The sequence below is a fragment of the Athene noctua genome, unplaced genomic scaffold (genome assembly GCF_965140245.1).
Source record: "Athene noctua unplaced genomic scaffold, bAthNoc1.hap1.1 HAP1_HAP1_scaffold_36, whole genome shotgun sequence".
NCBI lineage: Eukaryota > Metazoa > Chordata > Aves > Strigiformes > Strigidae > Athene > Athene noctua.
In genome coordinates this window covers 113,405-131,488 of record NW_027437538.1, presented here as the reverse complement: position 1 = coordinate 131,488, position 18,084 = coordinate 113,405, and the positions used below count along the sequence as shown (strand labels likewise).

The window sequence follows — 18,084 nt, the reverse complement described above, 5'->3', positions numbered from 1 at the left end:
TCAGGACTTTCTTCCTCATCCACACCAGCCTCCTGCCATGTTGCTTCACTTCCTGCCTGTAGGGATGGACTTTTGTGCCGCCTGAAGACGGGACTCTTGACCATCAAACAGCTCTCCCCTCTTCTCTGCAGGGTCACAACCCACGAGATATTTCAACAGACAGACCAGAGCCAGCTCTCCTGACGTCCTGATCTTTGCCTTCTTCCCTTCTCTCAGGAGCCTCAACACTCCTTTGTCTCCCTTGACTGTTCCATCCCCGACCAGCTCTCCCTTGTTTCTAAGTCTGATTTCCTGCAGGACACCTCCCCTCACTGGCTCCTCCGTCACCCTTGTTGGGATGATGTTGTCAAGTAATTCCAAAAACCTCCTGGATCACTTTCACGTTGCTGTGTTGTCCCTTCAGCAAATATTGGGATAGGTCAGGACTGACATGAGGACCAGGGCTTCTTCCAGTAGAATGAAGGCTTCATCTACTGCCCCTTCGTCACCGGGGGGTCTGTACCAGACATCCACCCACCACAGTGTTGCCCAGGAGCCTTCAGCTCTCAGCTGACTCATCCTCCATGCCCAGGCAGAGCTCCACACATTCCTGCTGCTCTCGCCCAGGAAGGACAATTTCCCTCCTGGGTCCATCCCCACAGCCTCATCAGTACCAGACCCTGAGGACTCACGGTTTCTGCAGGAGAAGGGATTGACAGTGTCATAAAACTCATGTTTCTCTGTTGGGAGAGACACCCCAGTCAAGCCAGCTGCACGCAAACATGGAAAGCTGACCAAATGGAGCTTCAGTTTGTGTGGACCTTGAGAATCTCTGGGTCTGGGAAAACGGAAGCCACTTGAAGTTCTACACGGAGAAGTAACCAGACGTACCTCAGTGTTGGATGGGGGGTGAATGCCCCATAGCTGAGGGCAGGCTGTGACCTGCCGGGCTGAGCAGCGGCTCTGAGGAGAAGGGCCTGGGCACTGTGAGGGATTCCCTACGAGCCAGGAGAGGATGGACACGATGAACAAGGGCAGCTGCCTACGGGGCTGCATTGGGAGGAGCGTGGGCCACCCAGACACCCTGGGTTACCATCCCTCTCCACTCACACTGGTGTGGCCCCACACACATGGGTGAGTCCCAGGGAGTGGGTCCCCATTCTGGAGAAGTGGGGGGGACCTGGAGAGAGTTGAGTGAAGCTCTGCCAAGGTGGGGTTTGGGACCCAGTGCCCATGGACTGTGTGGGGTGCCTGAGGGACCTGGAGTTCTTTGGCCCAGCCGTGTGGAGGCTCCAGGCACCATAGGAGTAGCCTGAGAGTGGCTGACGGGGGATTACAGAGATGATGGAGAATTTCATTGAAGTAAGAAAGAGCGTGAGAAACACTAATGCCAAAAAGTACAGCAGGGGACGCCCAGGCTGGGCACAGAGCAATGTCCCTGGAAGGGCAGTGCTGTGGTGGAACAGGTCACCCCGAGGGAGACTGGAGCAGCCCCAGGCTTTGTGTGTCAAGGAGCAGGCAGGGAGGACGCAGAGATCTCAGGAAAGGAAGGGAGATGCTCAGGGGAGAGCAGGGTGTGGGAGCTGGGTGGACGTCTCCAGCCGGCAGAGAAAGAGGTGCAGGTGTGGGACACGGTGGGACAGCCTGTGGTGGAGACGACAGAGGGGTGAGCAAAGTCTGAGCATCCCCCAGCAGAGCTGAGCTCTCTCTGCCCTTGGCTCTGGCTGGTGTCTCTGCCACTGGTGGCCATGAGGAAGCCCCTTCCCCTTCCAGCACTGGGTCTCGTGGCCTCCCCTTCCCCAGCCGAGAGCCTGGCAGGGGTTGGACCATAGTCCTGCCCTTGGCATTGCCCATCCCCACATCACCCTGCCCCAGGAAGAGCCCTGAGGAACAGCATCTGACTTCCCAGGGGCTGGGGGTCAGGGCGTGGCCCTTTGCTCCCTGTAACACACCCAGGTTTGCTCAGAATCTGTTCCACACTGACAGGGCCTTTGTTTCCCTGTCATCTCTGCCGGGAGTTTTCTGCTGTAACCAGCCCCGCAGGAGGTTTGTCAGGAATGGTCCTCACTGGGAGCCATTAACACTCCAAGAAACTTTGCAGTTGGCCTCTGGCTTTGACTTCCTGACTGGCACCTTCATCATCCAATCACTGTCTGAGGTCCGTGGACTCAGACCAACCCTCCTCAAGGAGTCATTAAAATGCCTTGGGCTTGCATTCTGCTGTGATGCTGGGCCGGGCTGCTGGGCTGGAGGGAGCTGAGGGCAAGTGGTCAGCGCTGCAGAGAGCCAGCTCTGCCCAGGAGCAGCTCCTCTGCAAAGCGCAGCAGGGCTGAGGGCACTGCCTGCAGGCACCGAGGGCAGAGGAGCCGGGCACAGAGAGGGCAGAGGCAGACGGCACTGGCAGGGTGCTGAGAGCTCACTGCAGGAGAAATCTTCCCAGCAGGTAACATGGTAAGTGAACTCTTGTTTTGCTGGGTGGGCAGGGGGAGGTGGCATTTTATTCCTCCTTTCTAGAGAAAGTGCTAAGGCAGCTGTTTCATTAGCACATCTTTAATTGTCTCCTGAGCCCCTGCAGAGGCAGAGCTGCCCCTGGGCAGGGCCCTGCTGCCAGGAGGGGTCTGCAGGGCAGAGCTGAGCACCCAGCGGGTGGGATGGGGGCTGTGAGCACTGACAGGGAGGAGACGTGGGGACAGAGAAGCAGCTCCTGGCTGGGACAGCTCCAGGCACCAGAGACATGGGCAGGGAGTCAGAGGGAGCTGCTGCTGGAAACACCTTGGGGGCAGGAATTCAGGCACCCCCTGCCATCCCCTGCAGTGCAGACACCCACTCCAGAGGAGCCCCCTGCTCTCCTCTCCCAGCCAGCAGAGCCCCACCCGCTGTCCCTGTGCTGCCTCCTCCCAGCAGCACTGGGGCATTTCCCCACCTTTCCCCGTGGGCCTCTGCTCCCCGCGTTGGGATCACCGGACGTTCGGGGATGGGCGGGGGTTCAGCTGGGAGCAAGACCTGTGGGCACTGCCATGCAGATGTTTCCCTGGGAGTGAAATGTCCGAGTGCCCTCGCCATCTGCAGGCTCCGGGGGACACAAAGGAGCCAGTTCCCCCCTCGGGACACCCCATCTTTAGGGCACTGGACTCTTTCCCAGTGGGGTCCTGCTGGGCTGCAGCCTGTCCTCCAGAAGGGCACAGCTCTCCCCGGGCAGCTCTGTGTTCTCCAGCAGCCCCGTGAGGAACTGGATGGAGAGAAATGAGAAATCTGTCCCGACTGATTGATGCTTTTTCCTCTGTGAACAGGCCCTCGTGCCGTGAGGGAGCAAATGTCCAACGGCAGCTCCATCACCGAGTTCCTCCTCCTGGCATTCGCAGACAGACGGGAGCTGCAGCTCCTGCACTTCTGGCTCTTCCTGGGCATCTCCCTGGCTGCCCTCCTGGGCAACGGCCTCATCATCACCGCCATCGCCTGTGACCACCGCCTGCACACCCCCATGTACTTCTTCCTCCTCAACCTCTCCCTCCTCGACCTGGGCTCCCTCTCCACCACTCTCCCCAAAGCCATGGCCAACTCCCTCTGGGACAACAGGCACATCTCCTACTTAGGATGTGCTGCACAGGTGTTTTTCTTTCTCTTCTTCATCTCAGCAGAATTTTATGTACTCACCATCATGTCCTACGACCGCTACGTTGCCATCTGCAAACCCCTGCACTACGGGACCCTCCTGGGCAGCAGAGCTTGTGTCCACATGGCAGCAGCTGCCTGGGGCACTGGGTTCCTCAATTCTCTCCTGCACACGGCCAACACATTTTCACTTACATTCTGTAAAGGCAATGTTCTGGACCAGTTCTTCTGTGAAATCCCCCAGATCCTCAAGCTCTCCTGCTCACACTCCTACCTCAGGGAAGTTGGGCTTCTTTTAATTAGTATCTCTTTGGCTTTTGGGTGTTTTGTGTTCATTGTGGTGTCCTATGTGCAGATCTTCAGGGCCGTGCTGAGGATCCCCTCTGAGCAGGGACGGCACAAAGCCTTTTCCACGTGCCTCCCTCACCTGGCCGTGGTCTCCCTCTTTATCAGCACTGGCACATTTGCCAACCTGAAGCCCCCCTCCATCTCCTCCCCATCCCTGGACCTGGTGGTGTCATTTCTGTACTCGGTGGTGCCTCCAGCAGTGAACCCCCTCATCTACAGCATGAGGAACCAGGAGCTTAAACAGACACTGAAGAAGCTGATTCAATCAGCTGTTTCTCAGCACCATTAACCTGCCCGTGTCTCTTCAGAAGTGATTTCACATTCATTCAGGGAACCTCCTGCATTCGGGCATTTTATCTGTGATAACCATGTTTGTCCATGTCTGCACCCACTCCACTTCCCCAGAGGCATGACCCAGCCTGTCTGACCCAGAGCTCTGTTCCCGTGTGTCTGGCACGATGGTACAGCTGGGCTCCCATGTGGCACCTCTGTAATAAAAGGGGATTTCCTCAATGTCTGCACGTTGGGCTCTTCTTCCAAAGCTGAGGGCAGGCTGAAGAAATTGTCCCCACAAGGGGCTTGGGTTGTCCATGGAAGGAGGGCATGGGGCGATGTGTTAGGGAAAGGTCCTGGGCTGAGCCTTCCCCCGTGGGTGCTGAGTTCCCCCGAAGATGGAGAATGATCCCAGGGATGTGCCTGGGACTGTCACCCCATGGCTTTCAGGCACCACAGCTGACTCTCTATCCAGAGCAGCACCACGAGTCCTGTGAGAGCAAGGGGACAGGGTGTAGGAGTGACAGGTCAGGTCAGCATGGAAATATCTCACTGCTGAAAAGATTTCTAGGGGCTGGAACATTCCCCAAGAAAAGCAGAGGATCAGCACTGTGCAGCCAGGGGAAATAAATCACCACCATAAACTTATTTCTAATGCAGCAGCTCGGGGATGTTTCTCTACGGCAGGGGAAGCTGGAGAAGCCTGAGGAGCCTTTTTCTGGGAGGGGCTGGCACAGAGGGGCTTGCTGGGAGTGGACAATAAGGATGCCTTGGAGACAGGAGCAGGGACACAGGGAGACACTGGTATCCATCTCCTCATGCCATGGCTGGCCTCAGCCCTGGGGCTGATGGGGAGGCTGAGACACCTCTCATTTCTTCCTTCACTCCCACACCTGAACAGAACTCAGGAAACATCCATGAGCCTGGAGGATGCAGAAAAATCCAGCTCAGAGGTCCCATGGCTGCAGGGGAAGCAGAAGGGTTTGTGGGACACGTGAGAGTGCAGGGAGAGAGAGGTGGGGGTGTGACAGTGTGTGTGTAACAGGCAGGAAGGACATGGAGGGTTGGAGTGTTTGCTGCTGAAGTGAAATAGGTTGAGTTTTGATCTGGAGACAGCAGAAGCAGGGGGCTGTGCAGTTCAGTGCTGGGACATGGGGATAAATAGAGGATCCAAGGGAGGCTGGGGGCTGGGACATCTTTAGGCTCCTGAGGAGCATTATCAGGCCTATGGAAGGAGCTGCACAGGTTCTGGGGATTTCACAGCCCTTGTCAGAGCACAGACAATGACAGTTTTGTGTTTGAAGACAGTGAGGACAGAGAGTCATCAGTAAGTGCTGGGACAGCCTGGGGTCAGAGTGAGGTGGGGCAGCAGGGGTGGGGTGAAAATCTGCAGAGAAACAGGCCGAGGCAGAGGAAAGTGTGGGACAGCCTGTGGTGGGGATGGGCCCTTGGCTGAGGCTGGCACCCCCCAACAGAACTGAAATCCTTGTCCTCTCGACTATGGCTGCTGTCGCTTCCCCTGAGGACCCTGAGAGGACACCAGTTCCTACAGGCACAGCACTTTGCTGCCTCCTGCCCACCCTCCACAGAGCCTGGGGGGATCCGACCGCTGTCCTGCCTCGGCATCACCCCCTGCCTCTCCCTGCCCCAGGAAGAGCCCTGAGCATCCCAGGAGGGAAAGGATCCCCGTTCCCAGGGGATGGGCTCAGGGCTGGACCCTCCTGGGGATGAAACCCATCAAGGCCTTTCAGGGCCCCTCAACATTGGATTGGCAGCCTGTGAGCAGAGCCTCTGCCTTCCTGCTTCCCCAGCCCCAGGGACAGGAACCTTGTCTCCTCATTCCCTGCCCGGCCTCTCCAGTGATGGCCCTCGCTGGGCATCACTGACACCCTCACAGCCTTGGAGCTTTGCTGCTGACTTGCCCTTCTCTAGAGGCCACTCCAACCCCTCTGCTGCACCTGCAGTTCAGGAACTTGGCACCAGAGGGCTCATGAACACGCAAATCCCCCTGACAAGCCAAGTCTCTGGCAGAACTTCATTCCTCCCTTCTGACGGGGTGAGTGTGAGAGGTTTCAGCCGTGCAGGCAAAGGGAAAAGCTTTCAGTCCTACATGGCAATCAGAAACAATTTGTTCTCTTTCCACTGCTCCTTGTATTTCTGCTCACCCATGAAGTGACATCAGCAAACTCCACTGGATATTGGTCCTGAGCATCTGCTGATAGAGGCTGAACATGGAGGGAAGCCAAGACCCTCCATGTCAGACACTCTGGGGGCAATCTTTGTCCCTGCCTCCAACCCCACATTTCTCTCATCAGCCCCCTGGCACATCCAGCACCTCTGTTCAAAGCTGAGCTTTCTCCATGACAGTCTGAAGCTGCATCTTTCAGACCTTTCCCACCAACTCCCACCTGCTGTACTTGGTACTTGCACACAGCTGCACGCAGACACAGAAGGATGTTTAATTGCCAGAAAGCTAAATCAGCAGAAGGCATGGTTCAATCAAAAATAAAATACACTCCTCTGCTGCATATTAAGTCCATTTTACCACTTCTGAAGGCCACTTTCCAAAGTGGAGATGGTCTTAGACCAAAAGAAAACATATTTTTTTGTCGAGCAGAGACCCCAAGAACCCCCACAGCCCCCCCTGCCCCAGACTCTGTCCATAGTCACTCCCAGAGTCACAGCCTGAAGTCACGAGCTCCCTCAAGCTTCCCATCTGCATCCCATCCCTTCCCATTGCCATCGGCAAACCCACCAGTTAAACAGGACTGGACTCAGGACTGGCCCCTGGGGGTCACCACTGGTGCCCTGCTCCCACGGGCACTTTGTGCTCTTGGCCACGGCCTTCTGGATCCGGCCATTCACCCTGTTTCCAGCCCCCCTCCCTCACGCCTATCGGGCTGTGACGGGATGCAGCGTGACAAGAATTGTTACTGCGGAGGTGAAACCCCTTCCCTGCTCTCCCCTCACCCACCAGCCGAGGCATCTTCTTGCTGTGGTGGGTTACCCGTGGCTGATCACCCAACTGCCACCCAGCTGCTCGCTCACGGCCTCTCCCACCCCAGCGGGATGGGGGAGAAAATAGGAAGAATGGGGGTGAGAAAGCTGCTGGGTGGGGACAAGGACAGGGAGATCTCTTCCCCGTTCCCAATGTGGGCAAGGCAGGACTTAGAGGAAAACAATTGAAATTATTGTCAATTAAAACAGATGTTTAATTATGAACTCAGCTCCTAATAATAATAATAAAAACCCCACAAACAAACATTAAAACAATGCCTTTCCTCCTCCCTCCCCAGGCTCAGCTTCACTCCCTCACTCCAGGCCCCTCTCCCCCATCCTGAGCAGTGCAGGGGCGTTTGGGATTGGGTTCTGTGAGGGGTGAGAAACCAGGCCTGCGAGAAACTAACAAACAGCCCGAGAAAGCAAAAGTTGGGGCTGATGGAAGAAATGCCTCAAACACTCCTAAGACAAAAGCGAGTCCCCGGGTGGATGTTGTGGAGGTCGAGGGTGATGAGGCTGCCCCAATCACACCAGGTGCAGCTGGGGGAGGGAGCCCTGTGGAGACAGGACGGCCCTGCTCTGGGGCACCTGGGCACATGGCAAGGGCCATGTGTCCGGGGAGTGACCTTTGCTTCATTATCCACGAAATGCATATTAAAGTTAACACCCTCAATATGCTAATGAGGGCTGACATGACCATGCTAATTACATCATCCCATGGAACACCTGACCCCTCCCTGTACATGGGGTACGTAGGTGTGTGGCTCGACCTAGGGGACGGACACAAGGAATGTTGGTATAAATGGAGGTGGGGCGGCTGAAAGTGGGGGGCCCTGGAGAGAGCAGTGAAGTGAAGGAGACTGATGCCGCCTCCTGGAACCCTCGCCGGCGGGATCAGCGCAGGGACCCAGACCGGTGATCTGTATTCCCCCAGTCCCTCTGTCTCCCTCTTTCCCTTTTCCATTAAGCAATGCCAGGCAGATTGTATTGCTCGCCTCAACTTGCGATATCCTTAGCCAATTATCGTGTGTTCAATTAGCACATTGTGGGGAGTTAATTAATGTTTGGGCTTTAAGACTTGACTGCTCTGTTGGGCTTTGTGAATCTGAGTCACTTGTCCCCTCGTCTGAGCGGGACGTGACAGTACTCGAGTGAAAGCTGCCATCAAATTTCATCAAGTCACACTCTCACAAAGTCACATTAAAATCACTTTTTCAGACACCTTTCCCCGTGATACTCTCAGTGATCTACACCACTCACCCGTGACACGAGGGGACAAAGACCTGGGCTCTGTGGGCCCCTCCCAGCCTTGCCAGCGCCCTTTGCCATCCCACCGCGGGCTGTTCTGCCCTGTCCCACCCCTGCCCCTCTCTCCCCGCAGGCTGCAGCACCCATCTCCCTGCCCCGCCTTGCTCCCACCCCACCATTTCCCGACCTTCACTGATGTTGCCCACTCCAGGGAAAGCTCTACGGCCTCCGAAACCGCCCTCCCAGCAGGGAACCCAACCCAAAGGCTTCCTGTGGCCTTTCCCCTGACCAGAGAGCAGGAACCCCACCAGGACCTTCTCAACCACGTGGCCGCTGTGGCCTTCCAGCTTCTGGGAGGGACGTGCCCAAGCCCTGTGCCTGCTGCTGTCCCACGTGTGCTCAGGTGGAATGGACACGACAGCCCACGGCCCAGCCCTTCTCCTGGGTGAGGCCTGCGGGGGCTTTGGCAGAGGCACTTTCCCAGCCGGGTACCTGCTGCTGGCCTCTCACCCCAGAGACAGAACTGACCTCACGGTCCCTTCACAGCCACACGCTTCCTGCTGGACTGAGACTGTCTGAGACACAACTGACTCATAATACCGTGCGCATCCACCCCCTCCTCATGGCCCAGGACCTGACCAGAGCAAACTCTGCTTCTTTATTAACGTCTATCACATATTTCTTATTACTGGTCTGAGTGGAGAAGCATTCTTCACAGGAACTGCTGTGGTTATGTTGACACATTTCATAGTTACTCTTTGTTGATGGATATTTTCTCTTCTCCCTCAGGCTATTCTGTCATCAGAAACCTTGTCAAGGGAAAGATCCATAGAATCAAAGAGTAACTCAGGGGTGAAGAGAGCCCTGAAAAACCTCTTGTCCAACTCTCAAGCTGAAGGCAAGTTGAACCAGGTGAGGTTGTTCAAGGCCTCTCTCCAGCTTCGCATCACCCACAAAGGAGCTGATGTGCGCTCTGTCCCATCGTAGAGGGGGACAGGAAAGATGTTCACTGTGTTGGCCCAGGAGCTGGTCACTGAGGGATGCCACTAGTGACCGGCTGCACGCAGGACTTTGTACCCCTGATGGCATTTAAGGTTGATCACCCAGCCAACATCCCACCCACCCTAACGTCCACTTCTTCAGCCCAGGCAGCACCCACCTGGCTATGAGAACACGATGGGAGACCATGTCACAGGCCTTGCACAATCCCATGTGCACAACACGCCCTGCTTTCCCCGGTCTGTTGTGGGTCAGCAATCCCTTCCTTGGCCTTCAGCTACCTGGACACGGCTGAAGGAGGACGTAGCCTACGACCTTCCCAGGGATAGATGGAAGCTGACAAGCCTATAACTCTCCCCCTATAATTCTCCCAGTTCTCATTCCTGCCCTTCTTGAAGATGGGTTTGCCCTCGGCCTTCTCCATGGACCCCAGAACCTCTCTGATTGCTCTGGCCCTTCTGAGGGCTCAGCCCAGAATCACCGGCGAGGGTGACGGAGCCAACAGGAGCACTTGCCATGAGCCTGTCCAAGGCAGCGGAGATGAGTCTCACTGGGAGAGTGGGGGTTGTTCCTGGGTCACACACACAAGTGTCCGGGCTCTGTCAGGTGCCCACATCTCAGCTGGCCCCATGCCCTCACCTTACACACAGGGGGTTCAGAGACACGAGTCCTTCCCTTGCACACGCAGAGGCAGTGCATTGCCGGAGTCGTCGTGTCTCTCTGGGCTCCTGCTGCCACGGCCAGAGGCTGGGAGGCCCCTCAGCCCTGTGCTGATCACCCTGCTCTGCACTCGTGGGAGATGCCCCACGGCATGAGGAATGGACTCGGGGACCTCGGTTCAAGGAAACACCTCCCAGGGCTGCAGCCAGGGGGTTGCCCAGGGGACGTTACTGTCGAAGTGAAGTGACCTCATGACCCTGTTTGTGCCACACACCTTCACAGCACCCCCAGGAATAGCTGATGGCAGTTGTGCTCTCTCACCTCACACACATGATGTGCATGTTTACATCTCCTCCATAAAATGCAAACATGAACTTCTGACCTACTCATTTGGTGTCCCTCTGTGGAGGGACAAAGACCCTCTATGATCTAGGGTGAGAGGCCAGTGATGGAAATGGTGTTTGGGAGGGGCTGGAGCGTGATGATTTCCTTGGGTCAGGGTCATGGTTTAACCCCAGCCAGCATCTGAGCCCCACACAGCCACTCACTCACTGCCCTGGGTGCGATGAGGGAGTGAATCACAAGGGTAAAATTAAGAAAACTCACAAGTTGAGATACAGACTATTTTGTAGGTAAAGCAAAAGCCACACGTGTAAGCAGAGGAAAACATGGAATTTAATCACTTCCCATTGCCAGGCAGGTCTTCCGCCATCTCCAGGATATCAGGGCTCCATCACAATTAATGGTAAATTGGGAAGACAAACGTCATAGCTTTGAATGTCCCCATGTTCGTCCTTCTCCCCCAGCTTTATATAACGGAGCATGATGTCATAAGGTACAAAATACCTCGTTGGTCAGTCGGGGTCAGCTGTCCCAGCCGTGTCCCCTCCCAGCTCCTTGTGCACCCCCAGCTGCTCGCTGGTGGGGTGGGGTGAGGAGCAGGAATGTCCCTGACCCTGTGTAAGCCCTGCTCAGCAATAACGAAATCAGCCCTGCGTTACCAGCACTGTTCATGGCACAAACCAAACCCCAGCCCCATAGCAGCTCCCAGCAAGAAAAGGAACTCTCTCCCAGCCAGAGCAGCACAGGCAGCTGCCCCAGTGTGTCCAGTGAGCGCAGACACAGAGCAGAGCCTGCTCCTTCAGGTCTCTCCCAGGAGGCCTGGCTGTGCGAGGACACTGCTGCCAGCCCCCACCCTGCAAATCACACTGTTCACCTCTTGGCTGGGGTTTTCCTCTGCGGGCCACTTCCTTGGGCGTGTTCTTGAGATCAGGTTTGGGAGAAGAGCTCAGCCTTCAGGCACTGCCCTGAGCAGATCCTCTTTCATGAGGGAACCGCTCTTCGGGAGGCCGGCTCTGTCACACAAGTGCCCAGTGCCTGTCCCTGCCTGCGGTCACAGGGCTGTCACACAGCAGGGGTGTGACCAAGCTGCCAGGGCACTCAGGCCTCACACCAAACGGAAGGGATCAGAAAGAGAGTGTGGAAGGGAAGAGAGAACATCTCTGGAGGACCAAGTGCTCCCTGGCAGGGCTGCCATGCTGGGACTCTCTTCCCCTCCACCGCTGCACACAGGAATTTTACGTGCATGTCCTTAAAAACTTAAAGTATCTCAGAACAAGAAAAGTCGCTGGAGGCCCTTTATTTTGTTGCAACACACAGAGATCATGGATCCTCATTCATGCAGCCAGTTGGTGAGAAAAGCAGACTGAATTCAAAAGGGGAAGAAAAAAACATTAAAAGAAAAATCCAACAAAATAACTCAGAAAATTCAGAGATTGGAACTGTACAGAATTATATTGTAATTAATATGAAGAAGATAAGCAGTTCATTGCTTCAGCATAACATCTAGTTATCAGATTCCTCAGGGAATCCTTGATCTCCTGGTTCCTCATGCTGTAGATGAGGGGGTTCACTGCTGGAGGCACCACCGAGTACAGAAATGACACCACCAGGTCCAGGGATGGGGAGGAGATGGAGGGCGGCTTCAGGTAGGCAAATAGAGCCGTGCTGATTAACACGGAGACCACGGCCAGGTGAGGGAGGCACGTGGAAAAGGCTTTGTGCCGTCCCTGCTCAGAGGGGATCCTCAGCACGGCCCTGAAGATCTGCACATAGGACACCACAATGAACACAAAACACCCAAAAGCCAAACAGGCACTGACCATGATAAGCCCAACTTCCCTGAGGTAGGAGTGTGAGCAGGAGAGCTTGAGGATGTGGGGGATTTCACAGAAGAACTCGTCCACAGCATTGCCCTGGCACAGTGGCAGTGAAAATGTGTTGGCCGTGTGCAGGAGAGAATTGAGGAACCCAGTGCCCCAGGCAGCTGCTGCCATGTGGACACAAGCTCTGCTGCCCAGGAGGGTCCCGTAGTGCAGGGGTTTGCAGATGGCAACGTAGCGGTCGTAGGACATGACTGTGAGGAGAGAAAACTCTGCTGTAGCAAAGAAAAAGAAAAAAAAGGTCTGTGCAGCACACCCCCAGTAGGAGATGTGCCTGTTGTCCCAGAGGGAGTTGGCCATGGCTTTGGGGAGAGTGGTGGAGATGGAGCCCAGGTCGAGGAGGGAGAGGTTGAGGAGGAAGAAGTACATGGGGGTGTGCAGGCGGTGGTCACAGGCGATGGCGGTGATGATGAGGCCGTTGCCCAGGAGGGCAGCCAGGGAGATGCCCAGGAAGAGCCAGAAGTGCAGGAGCTGCAGCTCCCGTCTGTCTGCGAATGCCAGGAGGAGGAACTCGTGGTGGAGCTGCCGTTGGACATTTGTTTCTACTGGACATGGGGACCTCTATGTGTTGGAAAAACAAGTGAGAATTTAGGGTAGATTTCTCTGAACAAAAGATACTCCTTAAGTTTTGACTAATCCCTCCTTTAACACTCCCATTATGATGTACCCGTGGAACTGTCCTGGGGGTGATGTGGGGCTGGGAGCAGCCCTGCCCCAGGCAGCACCCTCTCCACAGCAGCAGGACCCTGCCCTGCCGGGGTCTCTCCTGCCCCCCACAGCTGCTCCCCCCGGCGCCGTGGGCAGCTCCCCGGGCAGGCTGAGTGCTGACCCTGGCCGGCGGCAGAGTCCCTGCCCCAGCACACAGCCCCGGGGGTGCAGGGACCCTGCTCAGAAGGACAGCCCTGGGCACCCCCGGCTGCACCCGCGCCTGCACCCCCTGCAGCCGTCCCCGGGAGAAGGCAGAGCCATGGCCTGTCCCTCTGGCAGCGCAGCAGGGAAGCCCTGCTCGGGAGCACGGCCTCCTCCTCCAGACACCAGGGAGATTCCTGGGGCTGTGCCGGCCTCACCACATCCCTCCGCACCTGCAGCTGCCCTGCCCCGCACCCACAGACTGACGGTGTCACGGGCTGGGAAGATTTCTCCTGCAGTGAGCTCTCAGCACCCTGCCAGTGCCGTCTGCCTCTGCCCTCTCTGTGCCCGGCTCCTCTGCCCTCGGTGCCTGCAGGCAGTGCCCTCAGCCCTGCTGCGCTTTGCAGAGGAGCTGCTCCTGGGCAGAGCTGGCTCTCTGCAGCGCTGACCACTTGCCCTCAGCTCCCTCCAGCCCAGCAGCCCGGCCCAGCATCACAGCAGAATGCAAGCCCAAGGCATTTTAATGACTCCTTGAGGAGGGTTGGTCTGAGTCCATGGACCTCAGACAGTGATTGGATGATGAAGGTGCCAGTCAGGAAGTCAAAGCCAGAGGCCAACTGCAAAGTTTCTTGGAGTGTTAATGGCTCCCAGTGAGGACCATTCCTGACAAAGCCTCCCCATTGTCTAATTAGACAAGAAAACTCGAGGCAGAGAATATCGGTAAACAAAGGCCCTGTCAGTGTGGAACAGATTCTGAGCAAACCTGGGTGTGTTACATGGAGCAAAGGGCCACGCCCTGACCCCCAGCCCCTGGGAAGTCAGATGCTGTTCCTCAGGGCTCTTCCTGGGGCAGGGTGATGTGGGGATGGGCAATGCCAAGGGCAGGACTATGGTCCAACCCCTGCCAGGCTCTCGGCTGGGGAAGGGGAGGCCATGAGACCCAGTGCTGGAAGGGGAAGGGGCTTCCTCATGGCCACCAGTGGCAGAGACACCAGCCAGAGCCAAGGGCAGAGAGAGCTCAGCTCTGCTGGGGGATGCTCAGACTTTGCTCACCCCTCTGTCGTCTCCACCACAGGCTGTCCCACCGTGTCCCACACCTGCACCTCTTTCTCTGCCGGCTGGAGACGTCCACCCAGCTCCCACACCCTGCTCTCCCCTGAGCATCTCCCTTCCTTTCCTGAGATCTCTGCGTCCTCCCTGCCTGCTCCTTGACACACAAAGCCTGGGGCTGCTCCAGTCTCCCTCGGGGTGACCTGTTCCACCACAGCACTGCCCTTCCAGGGACATTGCTCTGTGCCCAGTCTGTTCCTCCCCAGCTCCACTTGATGCATTAGTTCTTTCTCATGGTGTATCTTTCAACAAAGACAATCTCCATTATCTCTGAAGTCACCCCTCTTTCACTCTCAGGCTACTCCTATGGTGCCTGGAGCCTCCACACCGCTGGGCCAAAAATCCATGTCCCTCAGCCACCTCACACAGGTTATGTGTACAATGTCCTGAGCTCCACCTTGTCAGACCTTCACTCAACACTATTCAGGTCGCCCTTACTTCTCCAAAATGGGGAGACTGTACTGGGTCTGGCTGAGCTGGAATTGGTTTCCCCTACAGCAGCCCTCACGGTGCTGTGGTTTGTGCTGGGAGCTGCAGGGTGTTGGCAGCACCCTGGTGTGGTCGCTGCTGCTGAGCAGGGCTTACACAGCACCAAGGCTCCTTCCGACATTTCCCCCAGTGGGACGGGGTGGGCAAGACCTTGGGAGGGGACACAGCCAGGACAGCTGACCCAAACGACCAAAGGGACATTCCAGACCATGTGACGTCTGCTCAGTGTAAAGCTGGGAGAAAGGAGGAAGGGGGTGGGGTCACCCTTGGTCCTCCGAGGCAACCACTACGCGTATGGGAGCCCTGATCCTGAGAAGGCCCCACATCGCCTGTCCATGGGAAGTAGAGAGTAAATCTGTTTGATTTGCTTCCATGCACAGAACTTTGCTTTGTTTTGCTTAGATTAAAACTGCTTTTTTTTCTTTTTTTCCACAATTATTGGTTTATATTATTTCCTTTCCCCTCTTTGCCCTGTTGAGAAAACAAGGGTGTAAGGGGGGGAAGTGATAGAGTGACTTGGTGGATACCTGGCGTTTAGCCAAAGTCAAACCATCACAGTCTATTTGGGCGCCCAATGTTGGGGAGACACAACCTGTAACACACCCATCTGTGTGGGCCACAGCAGTGCTGAGTCACTAACACAAGTGACAACAAATGCAATGCACTGCCTGCAGCCTGGGAACTCAGGGTAAGTCTTGGGCAAGACCCATAGGTTCTACTGGGAAGGCCCCGGTTCCTGTGGGGGCACCACGGGTCATGTTACCAGTTCCAGCAGATTCCTGGGGATGACCCACAGCTGAAGAGGCCATTGGGAACCTGAGAACCTTGGCCCAGCTATTAGCAGGCACAGGAGCATCCGTGAGCACTCCTGGGTCATCTGGGGTAAACTCAGGCTGAAGAACTCCAGGAGAAGTGTCTCCAAGTGGCCGTGACAGAGCCCATCACCTTGACCCACTCTGGGAAAATGTCACCTTCCAGGAAGGGAAATTCCAGGCAGTCATGTGACCAGGCCCATCAGTCAACCTGCAATGTAAGGGAAAGGAATATTTCTGATGCTGTGGATGCAGACGGCAACAAGCATTGGATTGTGCCTCAGAATATTCCTGGGAATCTCATCAAGCTGGTCCCTGCGCTGAGGCAAACACTGTGAGCAGAGTGAAGGGCAGGGAGCGCTGGCCGAACCCCCAGCAGGATGTAGATCTCTGGGTAGGAGCTGTCTGCCTTGTGCCGTGACCAGTGCAGGTGACACTGGAGTCAAAGCCCCAGCCCAGCCCCCACAGAGGGGAGGCCACGGCCACAACTGCAGATCGGTTTGGGGCAGCTCTGCAGTGACAGCTGGAAACACCAAGTGCATCTTGGTAGCAGCAGATCCTTTCAGTGCACGGACAGAAGCCCCCTGGCCAGAGCAAGGTGGCGGCCACCACTGCACATCTCCTGCTGGACGCTGCTCTGTCTTGCTGGGGTCTGCTCCACAGCGCCGAGTCTGATCCCAGCACCGACTTTGTGGCAGTAATTCTGCATGAGCACTGCAAAGCCTGAAGGCGACACGTCCCCCCCGGCTCTGCCCAGGCGTGGGGCAGGGAGAGGGAAAGGCCAGCGAAGGGCTGGGTGTGGCTGTTGAACGTGGGGTCCAGCAGCCATGAGGGGTCAAGGGAGTGGATGGGGAGAGACGGGCAAAGGTGCCACAAATTGTGATGCTGATTGTGACTCCATGACAGCCACAGGGTCCTGATTGGCCAGCAGCTGGCCCCAGCAATCTGGGGACAAGGAGTTCATCACAAACCGCCCATCGCAGCAGAGACGGGACAGGGACAGAGAGGAAGGGCAGAGGCAGGCCAAGGGGAGCTGGCTGCAATGGGGATGGTTAGGAGGTCGCTTCTGCTGCAGCAGCCTGCCTGGCCCTCAGGAGCCCTGCTGGCCAGCAGCGTGGTGAGGTCATCCAGCGCATCAGGGAACCCACCCAACAGAAATTACATCCTCTGGGAGGGGAGGGGCTGAGGCAGGTGGAAGAGGCTCACCTGCGTTCTGAATGCGGAGGAACCTCTGTTATTCACAGAATCACAGAATCACTGAGGTTGGAAAAGCCCCTTGGGATCATCGAGTCCAACCATCAGCCCGACTCTACAAGTTCTCCCCTACACCGTATCCCTCAACGTCTCATCTAAACCACCCTTAAACACAGCCAGGGATGGGGACTCCCCCCCCCTCCCTGGGCAGCCTGTTCCACCCTCTGACCACTCTTTCTGGGAAAAATTTTCTCCTCCTGCCCAGCCTGACCGTCCCCTGTGGCAGTTTCCAGCCGTTCCCTCTTGTCCTGTCCCTGATCCCCTGGGAGCACAGCCCAGCCCCCGCACTCTGCACTGTCCTGTCAGGAGCTGCAGAGAGGGATGAGGGCTCCCCTCAGCCTCCTCCTCCTCACACTGAACACTCCCAGCTCCTTCCCTGGCTCCTCACAGGATTTATTCTCCAGCCCTTCCCCAGCCTCGTTGCCCTCCTCTGCCCTCGCTCCAGCCCCTCCAGATCTCTCTGGGATTGAGGTGCCCAAACCTGGACACAACCCTCCAGGTGTGGCCTCCCCAGGGCAGAGCACAGGGGGACTGTCACCTCCCTGGTCCTGCTGGTCACACTAGTGCTGACACAAGCCAGGATGCCGTTGGCTTTCTTGGCCCCCCGGGCACACTGCTGGCTCCTGTTCAGCTGCTTGTCAGTGAGAACCCCCAGACCCTTCTCTTAGGCTGCAAACCAAACCAGGGCGTTATCATCCCCTTGACTCAGCGCTGGGGAGGCCACCTCTAGACTGGTGTGACTGGGGGAGAGGCTCCCTGTCCTGGAGGAATGGAGAGGAAAGGCAGAAGCTCCAAAGGAGATGTGCCAGGGTGGGCTTTGGGGCCTTTGTGGAGAGGCTGAAGGACCGGGGCTGCTTGAGCCTGGTGAGGTGGAGGCTCCGGGCACTACAGCAGTCGCCTGCACCTGCTGGGAGGAGAGTTTCTGAGATAACGGAGCTTTTCTTGGTAGTGGGAAGAGAAGGAAACCTCAACAAAGTGCAGACTGGGAGGTTCAGATGGGAGTTGAGGGAAAAGAAATCTCAATCAGGAGGTGGTATTGTGGTGTAAGAGGTGACCCAGAGGGAGTGTGGGTCAGCCTGTGGCTCTGTGTTTCAAGGAACAGGCAGTGAGTGTGGAGAGACATCAGTGAAGGGGTGGGAATGCCGGGAGGAGAGCGAGGGAGGAAAGGGAGATGGATGTCACCAGCCTGGAGGGAAAAAGGCGCCTGAAGGGCCCAGCAGAAGCAAACC

At 56.7% G+C, this 18,084-nt stretch overlaps 2 protein-coding genes across 2 annotated transcripts; one reads left to right on the top strand and one right to left on the bottom strand.

Annotated features, from left to right (window-relative positions):
* The first annotated feature begins 3,292 nt into the window (after nucleotides 1-3,292).
* Nucleotides 3,293-4,228, top strand: LOC141974193 (olfactory receptor 14J1-like). The gene has a single exon (XM_074933531.1). It carries the CDS (start codon nucleotides 3,293-3,295, stop codon nucleotides 4,226-4,228), a length of 936 nt encoding a protein of 311 aa, XP_074789632.1.
* A 6,439-nt stretch (nucleotides 4,229-10,667) lies between these two features.
* On the bottom strand, nucleotides 10,668-12,710 carry LOC141974192 (olfactory receptor 14J1-like). The gene is made up of 2 exons (XM_074933530.1): nucleotides 11,963-12,710; nucleotides 10,668-10,675 (listed from the first exon to the last, which is right to left on the bottom strand). The coding sequence occupies exons 1-2, from the start codon at nucleotides 12,708-12,710 to the stop codon at nucleotides 10,668-10,670; spliced, it is 756 nt and encodes a 251-aa protein (XP_074789631.1).
* Nucleotides 12,711-18,084: the final 5,374 nt, after the last annotated feature.

Coding starts and splice junctions, on each gene's coding strand:
- LOC141974193 (XM_074933531.1), top strand. CDS start 3,293: ATGTCCAACGGCAGCTCCATCACCGAGTTCCTCCTCCTGGCATTCGCA.
- LOC141974192 (XM_074933530.1), bottom strand. CDS start 12,710: ATGTACTTCTTCCTCCTCAACCTCTCCCTCCTCGACCTGGGCTCCATC.